This window comes from Stegodyphus dumicola, chromosome 9 (assembly GCF_044657685.1).
Source record: "Stegodyphus dumicola isolate Sdum_Otavi_A_Nest chromosome 9, ASM4465768v1".
NCBI lineage: Eukaryota > Metazoa > Arthropoda > Arachnida > Araneae > Eresidae > Stegodyphus > Stegodyphus dumicola.
Window position 1 is genome coordinate 25,198,688 of NC_140776.1, and position 21,808 is coordinate 25,220,495.

General features: G+C 31.7%; 1 protein-coding gene across 1 annotated transcript in view; it reads left to right on the plus strand.

The window, feature by feature from the left end:
* The window catches only part of LOC118189338 (lysosome-associated membrane glycoprotein 5-like), a 31,267-nt gene extending 11,454 nt beyond the window's left edge, over window positions 1–19,813 (plus strand). Inside the window, exons 6-8 of the mRNA XM_035359921.2 lie at window positions 2,672–2,765; window positions 6,311–6,496; window positions 11,310–19,813. Coding sequence (XP_035215812.1) covers window positions 2,672–2,765; window positions 6,311–6,496; window positions 11,310–11,485 — 456 coding nt within the window. The 3' untranslated portion in view covers window positions 11,486–19,813. The remainder of the gene's footprint in view (window positions 1–2,671; window positions 2,766–6,310; window positions 6,497–11,309) is intronic.
* The last annotated feature ends 1,995 nt before the right edge of the window (window positions 19,814–21,808 follow it).

Sequence of the window (21,808 nt, forward strand, 5' to 3'; positions counted from 1 at the left end):
GACGCTGACTGCCGTATCGAAAAACCCGGGTTTCTCAATCTGAATTCCGGAGAAGTAAATGTTTAGTGTCTGTGCAACATCTAAATCTAATGTGCGGTTTAAATATCCGGCAGTAAATATGTGGATAAACATCTCAGTCTACATATGCGGCAAGCCAAAAAGTCCTCTCGAAAGGTTAGTAGTAAGCGAAGAGAAATGGAAGACACTCGGGCCTGTCCTTCCCGGGCTGCTCTCCATCAAAATTGAGTGCGAAACTGAGCAAAGTCGTACTGTTACCTGAATGGTGCTCAAGGCTTTTGCCAACGACAGGCTCAATCTCTTTGCCACGATGAATTTTGTGAGCTTCTTCTGATGCTACTGTCAAACAAATGAGGTAAGTTACAACAACAACAACATATTTGTATATTCTGCATAAATATGATACGTGCATTTCTAGTTTGTGTTTTCTTCTTTGGGCAATATGGCAGAGCCGCCATTATTTTTCCCACTCTTTTAAATTATTATTCCTTTCAATGACCTCTTCGTCAAAAGACATTTTCTTCGCAGCCTTATAACTGGAACTTTATTTTTTTGTGCATGAGTGTAAAATAATGGGATATTATTGCTTACTTCCACTTCGACAACTTCTAGGGTGGTACTGAAAGACACATTTTTTAACCCTCAGAAGCCTAAGTCTATTTAAAATAATTTATTGTTTACTGATCTTATAAAGACATAAGGCCTTGGACAAAGTAACTACATCACGTACATAATTCAAAGCAATTTTCTAGAGAATTAAACATACGTACGGAAATAAAAGAGTGTTCATTTTTCTTAGCATTGGAACCTCCCTTTCTTTTCAACCCATAATTACCCAATATTGTTAATATTGTTGCGTGCGTACGGGTTCGTTATGAAATGAATGCACAAGTCCGATGAAAAATGAACAAAAATTTATTATTATCACAACAAAAATGCTTAAATTTTCTCAAATTATCATGCAGTATTACAATATCTCACAGTAGTTATCTTTTAACTACTCAAATATCCAATAGAACATAATTCAGAACAGCTAAAGAACGCTAATCTGCGAATTCGCTACAATCAACAAGAGCAGTTTTCTAAACAACAACAAACTAAGCAAGCAACTACTACAAACTGAGATGTTTTCCTCCTTTTATAAGTTTTTAAAATCACGCGCTAGAATTTTCCAGTACTTTCTCGAAATCAAAAAAGAGATATTTATTTATATAATGCACGCGCTCTTGTATTTTCAATTTTCCGGCTTAGCTTTCTTTTAATATTCGTCACGCGCTGCACTGCGCGAGAAATAAAACCATTTAATTTATAATTGAACTAACATTAGCTTTTTAAATACCAAATACGTAACAATATAATATTATGCAGCAAAATGTCTAATTGAGAAACTTAAAATGATAAGCATAAAAATAAATATTGTTCCACTCATTTAGATTTGATTTAATACAACGAGATTTTTGTACTTTATCTCTGATTTGTTATTACGTTTATTAATGAAAAAGTTTTTTTTAATATATGGTATTAATATCTTTTTTACTTCCTTATACGAAGTAAAGGAAGCATTGTAGTTGTGAACATTTTCGGGTATCATAATTTCAACAAAATATCCATTTTGACAGCTCTCGAATCTATTTGAATGATGTTTTCGTGTGACATCTGTACTAACGGACAGAATAAAGGACTCTTTTTCCCCAAACGGATTGTAAAATGGATTCAGGAGAGATTTTCACCGCGACGTCTGTTCGTACGTATGTACGTGCATATGTATGTGTCTCGCATAACTCAAATACGCAGCGTATTCGAGAGTTCCGTGGTTCGAGTCCCGGTGAAGGCATTTCTCATTCTTCATGTCTCCTACTTCGAAATAACCTAATGCCTTTACAGTGGAGTCCAAACAAAAAACAAACATTGCATTTGTTTTAAATACTTATTTTATTAAGAGTTAAGTTATTAGATGTTTGGATGATGATTCTACACAAGTTCAGAAATGTTATTAGATGTTTGGATGATGATTCTACACCACCAGGATTTGGCGATCGGATTCCTTATTCCCCAGTCACCCTTTAAAAGAGGGAATATATAAGGTATTTCTCTCGCTTCTTTAGCATGTTGAAACTGTCAGCAGAATAGTGAATTAAGTCAGTTTCTGCATCAACTTCAGTGTCTTTTTGCCGAGTGAGACCGAAAATAAATGTTCAGTTTTGTGTACCGAAAAATCGATCTTCCTGCCCGTTGACCGAATTGCTTATTTTTGTGTAGAAACTAATTTTAATTGTAAAAATGCTTTTATCTGTATTTTGGTGTATTCAGTATTTGTATTTGGTATTTCAGTATTTTACAATTTCTAATGAAGATGTTTGGAGTTTTTAAGCATTTTTGCTTTGCCACGAAGTGAGAATTGAATTGATTGAATTAGAAATATATCTCTAATGAAATTCGAGGAAATAAGTTTAAATGTGAGCAGCAGAAAATGTGAATAATTTAATAGGCCGTACAAGCTATGTGGTTTCCACATCAGGTTTTTTCTTTTTCTATTTATATTAAACGATATTATGAGTTTCTAATTATTCAGAAATGTTATTAGATGTTGTATTACAATATTTTTAGTTTTTTAAATTTCATTTAAATTTATTTATTAAAATTTTTATTGCAGGTTAATCCAAAAGATAAACAAGACACGTGGGAGCTCCTGTCCATGGAACTAGTTTATAATACTGCTAGTCCAATTTTTGACGGTGCCTCGAACGGTATGATAAGTTCTTACATGAATGAAAATTTCAAATAAAAGAATACCAATTCTCAAACTTTATTAGCTCTTTCAAGCAAAACATTACACTAATCGCAAGAACGGCCTTAAAATTTGAATAATTTATTATCAATTTGAATTCGCTGGTTCAGCTTTTCTCACATTTTTTTCAAATGGGGAAATGGAAATTTATTAATTACAATGTTCTGCAAACCATCTTACAGTTGCCCCTTTCGAAAGCAATTCTTTTAACGTATGTTTTCTTATGTTTTTAAAACACAATTAATTAAAATTTCTTTGATTAATAATTGGTATTAAGTAATTAAATTAGTAGAAGAAAAATTGCATTTGTTTTTAATATTTCAAAAGAGTTTCTGTTAGAGTTTGGATAACATTTATCTTATTACCTTATGAGGTATTTCTCCCGCCTTCTTAGCATGATTTCGGGGTGTGGTGGTCTGCGCACTGGGCGCGTATTCTAGAGGTCCGTGGTTCGATTCCCGCGAGAGCGTTGCTCATTTTTCAATCCCTCTTGCTTCCAAAAAACTACCTAATGTCTCTACAAACTAAAAATTATATGAATTGCACAACTCTTCTACATTTGGACGTACGCTGGTAAGATACATCACAGTCACAGTGCTTTAAATCCTTCATTTCTTACCAAAACTAGAGTGGGTAGTCCGTCGGTAGGGTAACTACTAATAAATTTCATTAAATGGCAGCCTTGGGAGAAAATGTGATAAAAGACTGCCATGTGTAATTCTCAAACTGCGAGATTTTCAGCTGTAACAGATTATTACAATTTTTATGGTTTATCATTTTAGAAATGTAGGAAGACCATAAGAGCAGGTTTTAAAGACCATTTGTGGTCAAGAAACGTTGATTTAGTTGATTTGAATTCAAGCACCATAGTTCTTTATCATCAAATCAAAAATTCTTAATAAGCTTTGCTTCATCTTTATGCTTTTGTTTTCTGACATTTAATATTCAAGTAAAGTACGAGGGTCACAATGAAATTTTTGAGATACACGTAGGTTTTTAAGTTATATTTACGAAATTTTAGGATTGTTCAAAGTAGTCTCCTTCAGTATCAATGCACTTTTGTAGGCGAATTTTCCAAAGATTAGATGCCTCAAGCTAGTCATTTCTTGGAATCGATGAAAAACATGCATTTAATAGCCTCATCAATCTCCTCTTCGGAATGAAAACGACGTCTACGTAGGTTCTCTTTTAGATTAAGAAATAGCCAAAAGTCACATATAGCTAGATCGGCTGAATAGTGTGGATGTCCTATCACTTTGATGTGCTTTTGTTCAAGAAACTCCACTGTCAGTCTTTCTGAATGAGAAGATGTATCGTTATGGTGGAGCGTGAGTCTTCTAACAATCTTAACGGTGAATCAGTCAGCTGTGACTGTCTTCTATTCTTTCAGCTTAACCATTTCTTGTAATTCTGAAGAAAACGGCATATATAACTATTTTTATGGCATGTTGTCTTTTCACCATTGGATCACCTTCAAAGACCCATACGTTAGTTTCTTGATGTGTTGGAACACCAAAAAATGGTATGTACGTTTCATCACCAGTTACGGTTTAAAAGATAATGCGGTGGCCACTATCTTTAAATAATTTAAGGTTTTTTTTACTGATTCTGATCCGCTCCACTTTTTGGTGCTCGGTTAAATTATAGAGAACTAAACGGCAAACTAGTTTTTTTTTTTCATATGCACTTCTTCATGAATAATTTTATATATGGCTGCAGATTCAAAGTTAAGTTTTTTTCTGCATCATTTGGTAAGTTGCATATATCATCGATTAACATTTTCCATATGGCTGACACGTTACCCGTGTTTTTTGCTGACAAGACCTTCCTGAGTGTTCTTCAACTCTGTGAAATTCTGTAAACCATTCGAATACGCTAGCACAAGATCGATCTTCATTTCGAAATGCTAATTTTAGACACTGAACGCATTCTTCTTGGATTATTCCCTCTTTGAAATCATAAAAAATCAAAGCGCAATAATGCTCTCGCCTCAACTCCATTTTTCCTTCTGCCTAAAACTTATTCTACGCTAAACTGCTTGCAGTTGGTCAATAAAAACTCATCTGCTAAGCTAAAATCTCTACATATAATAAAAGAAAGAGTCTGTCTGTGTGTGTGTCTTCCGTTTGTGCTGCGAGTAAGCTAATAGACCCAGGGCTACGAAATTTGATACATTAGATGCATCTAGAACCAGTGCACCTCGAAGCGATTTTTTTGAAAATTCGAATAAGAGTGTTTTTTTATTTTATCTTTTTTGATGAAATCGCATCATTTTGAATAGTTTGATTTTTTTAAATGTTGTTTTGGCAAGAGTTTTTCATTCAGTGCTTTGTATACTGGACTGCTGACTGTAGAAAATATGAGATAAAATATTATTAATTATACACGCAACACGCACATCGCAATCTTCTTATTCTGACGCGCATGTATCTCGCAAGGTACAACAGAAAGAATTTCCTTTTTCTCTCTCTCTCTCTCTTTATAAGCTAATGGCAAAGAGGTTTGTATATTTTGAATTATGTCATCTGCAATCCCGGTAGTTTGGCGAGGGGCCCGGGGAACAGGCTGGCTGCATGCGTGTTTTTGTGGTTTTCTCCATGTTAGTGTGTATACGAGCCAGTTTCCTTTAGATAGTCCTCAAAGAAGGTATCCCTCCCTTTAGGCAGATAGCCCTCGAGTGCTTTGCCATAATCAGATAAACCGAACCAAAACCAAACCTTATTTGTTAATTCAATTATGCATTTCTTTTTTCAAAATTTTTTATTAACGTAGTGGCTCAAATATAAGATGATTCTAAATCTTGAAGATATTCTATTGAAAAATAAAAATCTTTACTTATCGCATAGTATCATGCATATGATCCTGGAATCTTGAGGCTGTTCTACGAGAAAGATAATTAAATGGCCTAAATACCATACTATGAGATGAAATTAAGTAAGTATGTTTTCCTTTAATGCTAAAGATAAGCAGTAAATTATCTTAATCTATTTTGAGTAGATCGACTGCCCATAAGATAAATATTGTTTTTAACCTCCCAACCGGCACTGTGGTTAGCGTCGCCGAAGGACCCGGGTTCGAATCCTAGAGAAGGCAGGGATGATTATAAATGTATAGTTTCCGTGCGGCATGGGGGCATTCTAAATATGCGGCGAGCCGAAAGTCCTCTCGTTGGTTGTAGGGGAAGAGGAGTGGGGGACCCTCGGACCCGTCCTCTCCCCGGGAGGCTCTTCATCAAAACTGGGGGGTCGAACTGAGCTAAATCTCCCTGTCACCTGTAAGGTGCTCAAGGCTCTTGCCAACGACAGGCTTATCTTGCGCTCTTTGCCACGAGGTATTTCGTGGGCTTGGTCTGATTATAGGACGACCAAGTGAGCATTAGCACCACCAACAACAAAAGAACTTTAAGGAGAGAGAGAACATTGTTTCATAATAAGATCAGTATAGTAATTAAGATAATTAACGTTATTAAATGTAGAATTTAAACATTTCCCATTTTTTCCCTAGCTGGTAAAACAACTTCTCGTAGTTTGGAAGATGGTCTTTTCAGAACTCAGTATGGAAAATCCTATTTCTGTCCTTCGCCTGATGTGATACCGATGTACAACTCTAAGAAAGAAAAAGTTGTATTGGCTAGAATGAAAGATGCTCATCTTCAAGTGTATGATGTGCATAAGGGCCAATTCTCACAGTGTAAGTACTACAGTAGTTGTTTTCTTTCTTTTTTAAAATTTATTAGCTTGCCAATACATACATACTTGCAAGTATTAAAAGATGTTACTACTACAAATATTAAAAGAAATAGTAAAAATAACAGAGTAACTAACATTTAATAAATAAATATATTATAAATATTACAAAGTATATATAACAAAGTGCGAGTTAAAATGTAACTGAAGGATACGTAAGACAACCTTCTCTAATTCAATTTAATCTTGGAAATTTTGCATTTGTTATCATTCGAAAAGGTTCTGTGTAAGTTTGTGGAGTTCTTCGCTAAGTTGAAACTTTTTCATCTTGTAAAATACCTTCAACTAAAACCTTTTATTAAAAGAAAAAGTTAATTTTATTTAACAATTTTATTTCATATCTTTACTTTTCCAAAAATATTTACACATTATCTCATAAATTTTGCTTTTATTCCCGCTTTTATAATTATTATAAATTATAATTAGTTTTTGTGAAAAATTTAATTCTTTTTAACATTATAAAACTAATACTTAGAAAAAAAAACACATAGTATTAGCACAAATTATATCCAAAGAAACACCATAGCAAATTGTTTCAAATCTGGTAAAAACATACAAGCTATTTAGAGATTTTTAGAAGTAAAAAATCAAAACATTCAAAGCATTTTAAAAGAAACATGAATTTTAAATTTACCTAACGTAATTAAATATAGTTTTCTTAAGCGCATGAGTCTTAGGAAATTTTTGAATTATTATCACGGCAAAAAAAAAAAAAAAAAAAAAAAAGAGGGATACGGAGAAAACCAAGAGGCCATATTTCTAATGCAAAACAAGTAGTTAAATAGTTCTCACAAGCTGAAGGCATTTCTTTTCGTAAGGGAGAGGCGGGGGATGCGCAGCTATGGAATATCCGAAAGAAGTGCATACTTTGAAAATTGTTTTAAAGTAAAAACTTTAATTTCAAAACAGAATCCCCGTATTGAAAGAAACAACTTAATTTTTTATAAATCGGCAACAAAAGTAGACAAAGATAATAATAAGGATCTCTTAAAAAAACTAAAAAGTATAATGTTCACAATTATTTGCCTAAAATGTGAATCAGTGAGGAAACATAGAATTCTTCTAATGGCAGAAAACGATTTCTCTTAAAATAAATAAGTGAATGAATAAATGAATAAGAAATAATTATAAAAGTGGAGCAAAAGTCAAACAAATTTAATGTCAGGAATTCAGAGAAATCTTTGTTAAGTTATTTATGATAATTTCTAGTCTCTAAAAGGAAAATTATTTCAAAAAAAAACCCAGACGTATTGAAAAAAGTTTATATATTATTAAAATAAAACTTTATTTGAAGGAAAAAATTCCCTCTCCTTCAGTCCCAATCCACAAAGCCATCGAAGAGTATCTCTATCACGATAAGTTGTCCGTCATTCACTCAGATCTACTGTAATTTTCTTACACAAACCTGCTAAAAAACTTATATCTTTAACTCACGTTCATTAAATTCCTTTGAATGCCATTAATAAAATGTATTTTTGGAGTGATGATAAAAACTCATACTAAATCACGCTTCTACCCCTCCCCCTCCAAAGGAAAGGAGAGGACGCAGATCGGCAGTTCAGTGAAAACATTATTGTTGAAATCTGCAACAAAATCGTTCTAAAAATATATTGGATGATTCACTTAAGCGTGTACAAACTTCAGGAAGGAATAGATCACTCAAAGCGCAATTACATAGCAATGTAAGGGGCGAAAAAGCAATTCTTATGCGCTAATGTGCAGAGAAGAAAACACAAGAAATAAAAAAGAGAGTTATGTGAATTATAATGCTTTAATCAGCAAATCGTTATAGTTGCGATATTCAGATAGATATTCAGAGTTCAAAGTAAATGTTCGAAGTTACAGCCGCCAGCCATGATAAAAGCGTGACACCAGCGCAGCACAGAATCACGGACTTGTTGGAATATACCTGGAGTCTCATGGATGATCGAGCTAGGTACGCTAATGTGCTAATACGCTCTTATTCACTGGCCACGGGTGTTTCGTACACCAGGCTTTTCAGGTAACACCAGAAAAAGAAATCTAGGTATGACAGGTTCGGCGAAGCGTGCAAGCCAATGAATATGACCACCACGATTAATCCATCTTTGACCAAATCTTGAATTCAAGTGTTATCGAACGGAAAGAGTAAAATAGGTAGGGGATCACAATGCCGGAACCACGCATCGTTTCGTCGTTTCTGATAAATGCTTTGCTCATCTAACTAATCCTGACAAGACTTCCTGCAAGAAAATCTTATAAGACCATCTGTCCAAACGAAAGGCATGAGATTTGGGTCTGTTAGATATCACCAACAATGTCCGTCCAAACATTTACGGAAAACCAGCAATGTGCTGCAGGTGCTCAGGTATTCCTGGAGTTTGCCACTGCACATACATGTATTTTACATGCGTTGTAGCCGCTTTTTCTGCTAAAGTATGAAATGAACGCCGTAAAGTTCTCTGCTAAGTAAAGTCGGTGAACAAGATAGCAGATAGAAAATAGGGCTAAGTCGCACACTTCTGCTTTTACCATTCAGCAAATGCAACTCGCGGGCATTGATCAGCAAGACGCAGTTGCTATACGCGCTGCTTTTGGTACAGATACAAGTGGTTCGAGTACAGGATTCTCCAGACGATGGCTTGGGATCAGCGAGATTTGGAGAGATCGCTCGAGCGCTGACAAGAGGATTCCTTTCTGCATAACAGACCACCATCCCCTTATTTCAAGTTTTCGTGTCGTTCTTTCTCGATTCCATTGACTTGTCTCGTACCTCACAATCTTCAAAGTAGTCGGGCAAACATTGAGTGATACAGAATCCGCCTATTCGGGTAGCGCTCACTGTTACAGGCACACAGCGGCTCGTCCATTACAAAGTGCCACTCCATATGTTAGATGCATATCTGATAACTCAGAATTACTATAACCTATCTTATTTCCTCTACGGCTGATTGCTGAATTCTGTGCACGCAGGTTTTATGCGCCCTCTAGCATGCTACGAATGCTTTTCGGGCCCTAAATTGCTATGCATTTCCGAATCGCCTTTGAGGAACTTATTCCTACTTGAAGTTTGTACACATTTAAGCGAATCCCCCTGTATAAACAACCTCTATATTTCCGTTCCTAAGTTTAAAATTTCAGTTTTAAATTATTTTTAAATCTCAAAAATTTCGAAATGTGTAACACTTCGTACCTTTCAGAAAGATATTTAATTACCACTATTAAAAATGTAAAAATGTTAATTATTTAAAGAAAGTAATTTTATTCAAAATGGAAAAAAATAACTTTTTTTTTTTTTTTTTTTTTTAAATTTAGAGCTCTGATATTCCCGCCCAACCGGTATAGTGGTTAGCGTCGCTGACTGCTGTGCCGAAGGGCCCGGGTTTGAATCCGAGAGAAGGCAGGGATGTTTGTAGATGTATAGCGTCCGTGCGGCATGGGGGCACTCTAAATATGCCGAAAGTCTTTTCGAGAGGTTGGTGGTAGGGGAAGAGGGGTGGGGGATCCTCGAACCCGTCCCCCTGGGGTGATCTCTGTCAAAATTGGGGTGGATCTGAGGTAAATCGCACTGTCACCTAAAAGGTACTCAAGGCTGTTACCAACGACAGGCATAAACGAGGTGAAGATCACATAGAGGGCAGACGTTTGCACAATGGTTTCTAAGTCTTAACATCTGAACTAACTGCAATCTATTATGGTCTTTTGTACATCTCGAAACTGTGCCACAGAAATTCATATTGTATACAGACTCGTATAGTGTGCTAAAAGCGTTAGAAGCATTTTCCGACACTCAAAATTCTGTAATAGTGGATGTTCTGAAGATATATGTAAACTTAACGAGTGGTGGATATGAAATCCTGTACTGCTGTGTTCCCGAACATGCAGGAATAAAGGGAAATGAGCTGGCGGATGTCACAGCGAAATCTGCTGTTGAACCGTCCAGTCACCTCATCCCTTTCAGAGATATCCGTTATGTTATCAAAGAAAATATCCGAAAAAAATGGCAGCAAATTTGGGATGTTCAAGCTGACAGCAAGCTGAGAAGTGTAAAGCCTAGAATTGACTGTTGGGATTTTAATAGTAATCGAAAGGAGGAAGTTCTTTTGGCTCGCCTTAGGATTGGTCACACTAGAGTAACTCATAACTAATCTTCTGAAACCTGAAAATGAGCCTTCGACAGAAATATTTTAATAGCTGTGACTTACCTCTCGACCGTTTAATCGGAAGAGAGGTCAATTGTAATTTATTTTATTATGTAAAAGACACTGGCTTTTATTATCTAATGTAATCTGTTTTGAAGATTGAGTATTGTATTTTAATATGTGCTTTTACCTCGTTTTTATATGACTTCATCCTCTGGATTTGGTTAGCAATTTCAAAGCATCATTCATTCTGATTTCATCTACCTCGTGTTTGGCGCATAATAATCATTTTTAGTTTTGCGCCAAAAAATCTCACTCACCCTTTCCCCGAGGAATTTCGTGGGCTTGGGATGACTTTAAATAAGACAGGTGAGACAAGTGAGCGTTAGCAACAACACCAACACTGATACTGCGTGAAATTCAAAAGGCTAGGGGGTAAAATCCCAAGTCTCTATTTCCACTGCTGCGTTTCGAAGTTTATATTTGAATACTGATATTCAGACGACATTCAGTAGAATTATTTCAAAATATAAGCAATGCAACATATAATGTTTTTACGCTTGATAGAGAGTAAACATATTTAGATAATATTTCTAATGCAATTTCCCCCCCCTTTTTTTTCTTTTTTCTCTTTAGTTCAACGTTGCAGTTTAGTAAGGATAGGAGGGGTACCAGAACCGTTCGCTCAAGACCAGACTGTGCCCATTGCTGTGGGCAGCACATTAGCAGTTGTATCAGTTCTTGTGGTCATAGGATACGCCCTATGGCGAAATATGGCTGTTAGAAAGACGGAATATGACACAATGGAATGACTGAACAAAAAATATTAATTTCAACGAATATTGCAAATGCAAGCCTGAATACAGTGTGTTTCGAGTACATGGTAAAAATAATTTAGATTTTCCTATATTTATTTATTTATCGTCAAACAGAAAGAATCCGGTATTAATAAAAACTAATTCTTCATATGTACGGTATATAAAAATAGAACACAAATTTAAGCCCATCTAATAAGATTTCTTTTTAACATTAAAATGTTATTTTTACTTGTTCACTCCCAGTATATACATAAAAATAATCTATGTAAGTATGATATAGAGTTTTCCTGTTTCATTTTTAGTAAAATTTTAAAAGAGCGAGTATTTCGTAGCAAGTTGAGGTTTATTGACCTCAGGAAATAGCAGAGATGGAATTTAGCAAAACGTTCTGAATTACCACCATTAAATGTAATGAAAGTAATGAATTACCACCATTAAACCACCATATGCCCATGCAGGTTTTTGAAAAAATACATTCCTTTTTGATTTCTTTAATCTCTGATAGATTTAAGAGTTTGCAGCTATGGTTAAGTGCTGCATGATAATGAATTATTTTCATTTTCTTCTTAGATGCAGTCACAGTTAACCTAGAATTCAGTAATCTAAGATTAACAATGCGGCCTTAATAACATCAAAGAATATATATAATATTAAAAAAAACTACAATTTCACAAAAAAAAAAAAAAAAAAAAAAAATCTGAAAAAACATATATGGAAAGATAACTACATGAAAATGATTACTTAGTAAATCGTTAAAACTTTAAGATCTCCCTCTTTAATTCCAATATGCATGTGTATGTGATATTTAATATTTAAAATTAGATACGTTATCAATACAATTCCTTTGAAACACAAAAAAGATGAATTAATAATAATAACAACACATTTCGAAAACTCAGTTTATTTTTAATTTCCTCATATGTTACTAAGCCTTTTTTAACTTAATATAAATATATATATATATATATATATATAAATTTTCATACAAAAAATTTCATCGCTTATAGTTAGTTGCTCATGATTTTGAGTCTAAAAATATGCTTTATAAAAGCTGTTTACGAAAAGGAAATTCACTTTCTTATTAACTGAAAGGAGAAAATATAATTATTATGTATAAAATATGAGAAACGAGGAAGCTTATTTTTTTAATTAGACAACAAACGATAACTGTACAAAAACAAAGAAATTGGCTTAACTTTTTGTACAGTTATGTTACTAGTTAAGTTACGGTATTTCTATAACTGAAATACGTAAATCGTGATAACTTTGAAATGAATTATTTTATGATAGTTCAAAAAAAATTTCAATGTTTCAACACTTTTTTAAAATAACATATGCAGCTGGGGGGGGGGAAAGAAATTCATCAGTAATATGTTGCTGAATTAAGTATTAAAATAATAAATAAGTTAAACACTTTTTATGTATTGTAATATCAATAAAAACTAATAACATCTATATTAATGATGAAGTCTAACTGAGTTTGAAATAAAAGGGTGATTAATTCCAAAGATAGTATACCGAATAATTTGCTAACATTCTAACTTCCGGTCTACAAAGTTCTTCCTTAAAATGGTTCTTATGTAAAGATGGCAGAGTCAGGTTTTTTCCCTCCCCTTAATGATTGATTTTATAAGAAATACTTCAAACAGGTATTGAGGAATTATTTTTACCTGCACTTTTTTTATTATTTCATAATGCCAAAATCCTTCTTCAGAAAGGTAAATTATATATTATCGAGTCATTTGTCAATGTTTCATGGCAGCTACTACTACTACTACTACTGCATATTAAAAGTATGTAGAACTGCTACATATAAGAAACTACATATTAAAAGAAAATTTGAACTTTTTACGGCCTATCTAGTTACTGCATACTTCTGAAGACTACAAAATTTAACTCTTATGGCATTCACAGCTTCAAACTGTCTTCGCGCCATTTTCATGATGCCTCACTACTGCTTATCCTGCGTTCTAGCTATATTGCGTGAGTTATATGGCAAATGCACTCACTGCATTTGCCATATAATTCACTGCACCTGCCTGCATGCTTCAATTTAATGCCATTGCTTATTACTGCACAATTTTTATGATGAACGCCTACTTTCGTAAGTATTAAGATGTGCCTGCTCACGCAGCTGAATTTTCTTCACCCACGGGTGTTGGTACTTCTCTAGTACCATTTATTTGGAAATATCTTTGCCTAGTGCACTTTAATGCGATCTACTGGCGAAAACTCTTTAGCAGTTAAGACCAGAAAAAAGTGTCATAAGTCATAATAAGAAAATTCAATAATTTATGAATAAAACTGAAAATATCGGGAAGTCTTAGCTCATATTTAAAATAAAGTCTGAGACTTAAGTTACCCTTTTAAAATTTTCATAATCTTCTGTGATGAAACAATATAAAACTAGGATTTTTTAAAAATATACTAAAAAAAAAATAAGCTTTCCTAATTATGATCAAAAAGTCCTTAAAGCAACAAAATATCATTTGCAATATATATTTTTCTTTTAAAAAATTATTTATTCTTTTGATGTTTAAGGAATTGAAATTTAAATTGCATAGTTAATTTGCTATAACTGTTGACCATATGTTGGCATTCTTAATTTTTGGCTAAATTTGCACTGTTAAGAGTTATATACATTTCATTATTTTGATTATATATATATATATTAATGTAATTACATAACAGTGTTATTATGCACTGTATAAAATTATATATGATTAACAGTTCGCTATTTTTAATTTTAAAGTTATCATTAATATAATTTTTTTAAGATAAGGAAACTAATACTTCTCAACTAATTATTAAAAGGTCACAAACATTAAATTAACAATTTTTATATGAAACATTAATGTGTTTATTACTTACAAAATACGTCAAATTTTAAGTATCAAATGATACGTATAAAATATTTCAATATATCACAAAATTATATCGTTTTAATTTATGTACTAATAGGTGTTTCATTGTGTAGTGTGAGTGTTAGTCCCAAAAGCCCATCACGCAACATTATATATATATATGACTTATAAAAATTGTACAGTTTAAATTTATTTCATAATAAAAAGTATTACGAGATATCTCTAATTCAATTACTGAAATAAATTTAAGAAGAGCATAAGTCACTCCATTAAAGATTCCATGTGTTAAAGGAATTATTTCATAATATACTAATTTAATTTTCTCTGATACATTTCTGCACATATTTCGAAAATTTAGTAAATTTAGTTTTAAATATGAGAACTATTTTCGAAAAACTTTTCATAACTCCCAAGAGAAACACATGCTATTTTATATTTCTGAAATAAAAATAATTATATGCTGCATGAATTTAGAGATCCTCTTGAGAACGTAAAGAAACTTTTGTCGTTAGCAAATGCAGACTGCTACAGGCATTTTTGTCCTAAAATACGGCAGAGTTTTGTCATTAAGTTTAAATATATAATCGTCAAAATTTATTGTTTCGAAAATTTTAGTAATTATTTTCGAGGTATTAAGGATTTAATCATTTTATTTATCAAATTGAGAGTACTTTTTTTCTTACTTCCATAATTACAGATTAAAGACTTAAAAAAAATTACCTAATAAATAGCAAATCAAAATCTGAAAGTTTTCAGATTTTATATTACAACCAAAGGGGCGTATTTTTAACGTTTAGTTTGTTACTTTTATTTATTAAATATCACGTTCTTCGCCCTTACGCCACAAAAAAACTCAATTCAACAGCAATATTATAAAGTATTTAAAACAACATAGCTTTCGAGTTTTCGATAGACAGTCTCGCGCGCTGCAGATTTTTTTTTTTTTTTTTTTTGTGTGTGTGTGTGTGTGTGTGTGTACAGTGTTGCCATTGCTCGCTTTGAAATCGTTATGTATGTTAATATGTTAATCAAAAATTAGTTCAAGTTCTACAAAATGTGAAATAGATAATAAAACAAATTCGAAATTCAAAATTCGGTCTTACAGGTGCCCATGTTCGGGTGGAGGATTAAGTTATTCCTCATTCAGAATTTGATGGCTCTAGGTACCGTCATATTTTCAAAATGCAAGAAACATACATTCATGCAGATTCTTCATTGTTTAATTTCTTTGAATATAATACAGGACTATAATATTTGGTGCCAACAATTTAAAAAGTGATTCGTTGTTTACAGTGAAACGCTACAAAATGCCGCTTTGAGACTAATAGCCCTTCTGGGCTACCGCCTCTTTGGGCTAAAAAGAAAACTTACTTTTAAGAAATGCAATTACGTCTTCATTTAACCTTCTTTTCAATCTAATGGATATTTTATTTCTAACAGATGGATAAATTAACGTAACGAAATAACGTAAAGAAATTAAGTCATAGAAGACAGTTTGCAATGCTTTAGACGGGAGATATGACTTTTGATGACATACGTCCATACACACACACAAAAAAAAAAAAAAAAAAAAAAAAAAAAAAAAAATCGGCATTTGGTTTTTTTATTTAAGAAGAGGAAGGATTCTGAAGAACAAGAATTAAAGAAAATTGCATTGCATCAGTTGTAATGGATAAGAAACATCAACTATTGGTCCTGCACTCGGGGCAATCGAATAACGGGTCTTTAGAAATCGAAGATTCTGAAGATTTTCGTTTTCTAGGGTAAAATTTCTTTCGTTACGTATATGCAATGGCCGTTCGCAAAATGTAAATGTTTACTCATTAACGCACAAGAGGCAGAAAAATAGGTATAGATTTAAGAATAATAATTTTACACATAAGAACTGAAAAAAATATTGGGAATTAAATGTACTTTTTCATTAATAACACCACTTTAGAAAGGTGCCAAAATGTTATGCGAAACGGTTTGTCTAGTAAACATTGTTTACAGTCTGAAGCTGTTATTAGCTGTGTGTTTTTATGTTAAGTGAGAAAAAGTTTACTTCAGCATATTCTTACAAATTTACGCATCCAACCTTTAATTATCAGCAAGCTTTGTATACATTAAACTTTATTCTAGCAATCTTCATATTCAAATCTACATATTTTTTATATTTTAATAATTGAAATACATGCATTTCCAATGATGATAATCCATTTCAGTATTCATATATTTCAAAGACTCAATACATGTATTTAAATGTTTATTTACCCATTCAGTTAGCCTACTTTTCCTTACAAAATAATGAAATTTTAGAATTGTCAAGTAAACTAAAAAATACATTATATCTCTCCTCCCCCCCCGCCCTGAATGGCAACAGTTTTGCATTTTGGAAACAAAGCCTTCCTAAAGGGGCGTTACTACCAAAGAATCTCTAATCTTAGAGATCTAGAATCTTAGAGATTCTTTGGAATCTCTAAGAATCTCCTTAGAGATTCTTTGTTACTACCAGAAAAGAATCGAGCTAAGAATAAAACTTAGGAATATGAAGGGGAAAAAATGAAGTAAAAAGCTATTAACATTTCTGGAAATTTAAATCTGAATATATGAAAGACAATGAATTTAATCTTCAAATGATTAAATTTTCATTTAATCTTCTTTTTTGATTTAATCATTTGAAGATTAAATGAAAATGTTCTTTATTTCGGCGATTTAATGCAAAAATGTATTCTTTCTATGTAATTAAATGTTTAAATATTGTGTTAAAAATTGCATTCCCTGAACTTGCAACTTATATTAAAAAAAAAAAAAAAAAAAAAAAAAAAAAACTTTTTCGTTGATATAGTAACCAATGCTAAATGTAATTTGTTAATGACCTTTCCTATTTTCTTTACATGATATTTGTTTGGATGAAGGCTAAATTAAGCTATATATTTTGTAAAATCAATGCAGTTTTCAGGTGTAAAAATATAAGCTTGAAAAGAAAAAATGTAATTGATAAATTTTATGTAAGTAGAATAGAATATAAACAATTCATAGCTTTTCCCTTTCTTCCATATGAAATGTATTTCCAGAAACTGCCTTATTTGTAACATATATTGATGTTTTAATAATTGTGTATTGTAATTGTTAACTCTTTTGAAGTGAAGAGTTAATTCTCACATATCGTGCTTTCAGTAGATAGATATTTCAAATTCTTTTCATACATTTCTCTAGCCACACATAAACAATATTTTATAGCGTTAAAAATATTTGGCAAGGACTTACGGAAGTAAAATAAAGTTGACCCTCTTAATCCTAGTTATTCATGCATAACAGAAGTGAGAAAATAAAAAGAATTCATTTTTGAATTAGATTTAGTCAAGCAACCTTAAATGCCCATTTATTGCAGAGAAATAAAACAAGTAAAACACATCAAAGGCAACAACGGGATAGACATAATATTTAAATGCTTTACTTTAATGCATTTCTTAATATTAATCAATTTTCTGCACCCAAAATTTTATCCTTAATATGTCTAATACTTATTTTATTCTATTTCATTTTAAGTTACATAATATACATTATGGAGTTTTTATATTTTTAATAAAATTTGTTTTAAGGGGAAAATATTTTCTTTACATGATAGTTGTTTGGATAAAGCCTAAATTATGCTGAATATTTTGTAAAATACAACATAGTTTTTCAGAACCAAATCAGGAGTGGTACTTCCAACAATAAGGGGTGCAATGCTATTTCATTTGTTAAGGTGGAGATTCAAATTCGGTAAAGCAAATATAGGACATTCTCCCAGCATGCAATCTACCTTACTTAACTGTGTAGTTACTTTATGAACGGATAGGTGGCGCCACTAAAACTCGTTTTTACACATTTTGCTTCCGCCATTTTACATAAATTTACATGTTCAGATTTATTATTATTTAAATTTAATAATTTTTACGTTTTGCAAAATAGTTATTTCTTTTGCTGTCTTTCTATTTGAGAGTAAATTGATAACAAAGATTCGAAGACAGCATTTTAAAAACTCTTCGCAAATTCAACGGAAAAATTGCAAGTGAAAGAAACGAAAAGCGTAAACGTTGCTTCTACAAGTGTCCGAGAAAAAGAGGTGGCGCCATCTAGTATAAAGCTGATTAACTAACTAAAAAATCGATAGATCGCCAGTTAGGAGAATACCAAATATAGGATCTGCTATCAAGTTTCCACTGTAACACTTAGTTTTTGCTAAATACACACCCATACACACAAAAAAACTCTATTTAATATAATCACATATTAAGTTAGAATAATAAATTAAAATGCATAATTTACTTTCCTCAAATATTAATTTAATAGTGTTGTCTTGATTAATACAATAATCTTTGATTTGGAAGATAGCTGATCACTTCTGTCATGCATGCCCTTTTGTAATTCAAGTGTACAACTGTATCTTCCATACACATATAAAAGGAACCTAATATTTGTTTTATAACATATTCTCCCTCTCCCTTCAATTTAGATATAGCTTTAAGTTACAAATCTTTACATTCTGTACATAAAAATTCTTTTTTAAAATACAGCAAGGGTACCTAATATATGTACTTTGATGCCTAGTACTGGTGCATTGTTAGAATAACAAATTTTTGCATTAAAAGAAAAAAAAATAAAAAGCTTTAAGCAATATAACATACAATAGAAAACTTAACAACTTTCTAATTAAAATTAGATTAAATTTTTTTAAACCTACAAATGTATATTTAAATTATTGTAAATGTGATTAGAATTTTTTTGTCCAGTTTGTCCAGTATAGTTTTCATGGCATCTTGACTCATTAAAAAATGCACCAATGTAAAGCCTGCGAAGTACTAGTTGCCACAAAAAAAAGGACTATGTTTTAAATCTAGTTTTAATCTGCTAGTTTGCTGTCTATAAGGCAGTCAAATTATCTCAATAAAATAGTTTTTTAGAATTTAAAGGTACTATTGCAGATAAAACTGCACACATGAAATGAAAATGATTAACTAGTTCAAAGGTTATTATTTTCGTTTAGCAGCAGCTGAGCATTTTAGTACAGTAACAGGGCCCCCACAAAAATAATTAGGGCACTGTTGGGTTAAATAAGTATTGAAAAGAGTAAGATAAAGGTAATAGGATGTATACAGAAATTCACTTTTGACAAGATACCCAGTACTAATAATTCTATTACACAGACACATTTCCATACTTGTACAAACTAGAAAATGTAAGTGTTGTTTTACACGTATATAATCAAAGCAACTTCCATACTTTTTGAAGGAATCATGCTGAGTGGAACAGTAATTAAACACAATGGGAAAATGCCTTTTTCGAATGTCTTAAATTTTTCATGAATTAGATGACTTGTAAAAAAATCCTTTCATACCAGTTTCACTGTATGCAGTACAAGTTCAGTAATATATGTACTTATATTGAAATGTAAAAAAAAAAAAAAAAAAAAAAAAAAAAAAAAAATATCAAATGTATAGCGTACTTAATTCATCATCAGTTTGAAAGTGATAACCGTCTTCCATGCTGTTGTGGGCTTCTATGCAATAAATTTAATGTTCATAACTTACTGTCTTCCATTTTAAACCCATATGATGATAAGCATTTTAGGCAGTTTTAGAAGGGTCCTCTACTGTATGCAACATTTTAATTTTGCATTATTATAAAAAATAAATTATATTATTGGTATAGAAAATATAAACCAGTCTTCCATTTACATAGTAAATTTTGTACCCTTTGATGAAAATAATGAAGTGATAGTAAAACTATGATAAAAATAATGATGTAATAGTTTGCCTTTGAAGAATATTTTATTTGACTATGTACGATATTACTATGGAGTAATTCTTTTGCTGTGTGTCAAATGTAAAATCTGAAAATAAATTGTTCATTGTTGTACTTTGCTTTTTATTTGGTATTTTTCTTACATTAAAATATAAAATGTATTTTATGCAGCTTTGTTAATATTCTTGAGTTACAAAGCGATAGCCATGAAAAATTCTACAAGCCTTGAGAATTGAAAAGTAATGAAACTTTACAAAATATTTCATTACTCAAAAGTTCTTTTCTTAAGCTAATTAACCAATGGAAAAATTAAAAAAGGTGCTTGCAGTATTATTTTATTCAAATAGAATTACTAACAAAGAAACAAAATTGTTACATGGATGTTTTCCTGGTTTTTGTAAATACAAACATTTTTTTTTTTTTTTTTTTTCAGAAAGTTTCAGAAGTTGGTAATGCATTTAGTCATACAATTAAGTACCTAACATTTTACTTTTAAGTAACAATGAAATACTGACATTATAAAATAAGAAAATGGGTTACACATTATTTGATTATGGCAAAGCACATTAAAACTACTTGCCGGAGCATTAGGAATGCAGTTATGGTGGACGTTTCCATGAAAACTAGCTTATATTCCCATTACACTTCAGAAAAACCACTGAAGCACACATCAACTAATATCTTTAATTGCAAGCCCTTTGGTTTGTTTACTATTTAGTCAAAAAAAAAAAAAAAAAAAAAAAAAAACTGCATGTTTAAATAAAGAAAAACATTTAAAAGTAAAATTTAAACTATTTTGGGATTATAAAAAAGATCTTAATTATTCTAATGTAGAACATATAGAACATAAAGAATTTTCATTTAAAAAATTGTGTTGTAATAAAGTATTCAGATTTAGATGACATTTATGGCTGTTCTGCAAATAAAATATTAACAGAAACTGCTGAATTTTAAGAAGAATCAGAATGGAAATTAGATGCAATAAAAGTTTTAGAACTGGCATTAAACAAACAGTGTTACCGTTTTTGTTTAGCTATTTTTATTAGAATTTGTAATTAAAATTGTTTTATATTCCCGTGTAATGTAGCACGAGACTTATTTGAAGAGAAAGTTACGCCGGAAAAAGTAAAATACAGGAGCAGGCGCATTTAAGATTTTAATAAATAGATATCTCATAATAGTATTCTAGATATCCGGAAAAATCGATAAAATACTAAAATGTTCTCGTGGATTTAAAAAGCTTATAAAAGCTGGAAAAAAATATCTCAGTTCAGTTCTTTAGAAAACTGTTGTTGTTTATTACAGCAATTTCGCTGTGAGATCGAATTAGCTTTCTCTACTTTTAATTGTGTTCTGCAAAACGTTTCAGTAGTTTAGAATATAACTACTGTGACATATGGAGATATTGTACTAGTAGGAAATTTCAGGATTTTGTTTTTATTCGTTGTAATAAGAATAAATTTTGTTCACTTTTCATCGGACTTGTGCATTCAATTTATTACGAAAGCGTACGCACGTAACACTTTTTGGTGTCAGAAATGGGATATTGGATGCTAGTTACAAGAGAGATGAAAGAACAAATGACGCAGTTAATGACTGCATTTGCTGCATTCCAAGAAAAGACGGAAGGGACCGTCAACTCAGTTAAAGTAAAGATAAGCGCTGGCCAAGATTCGGCTAAATA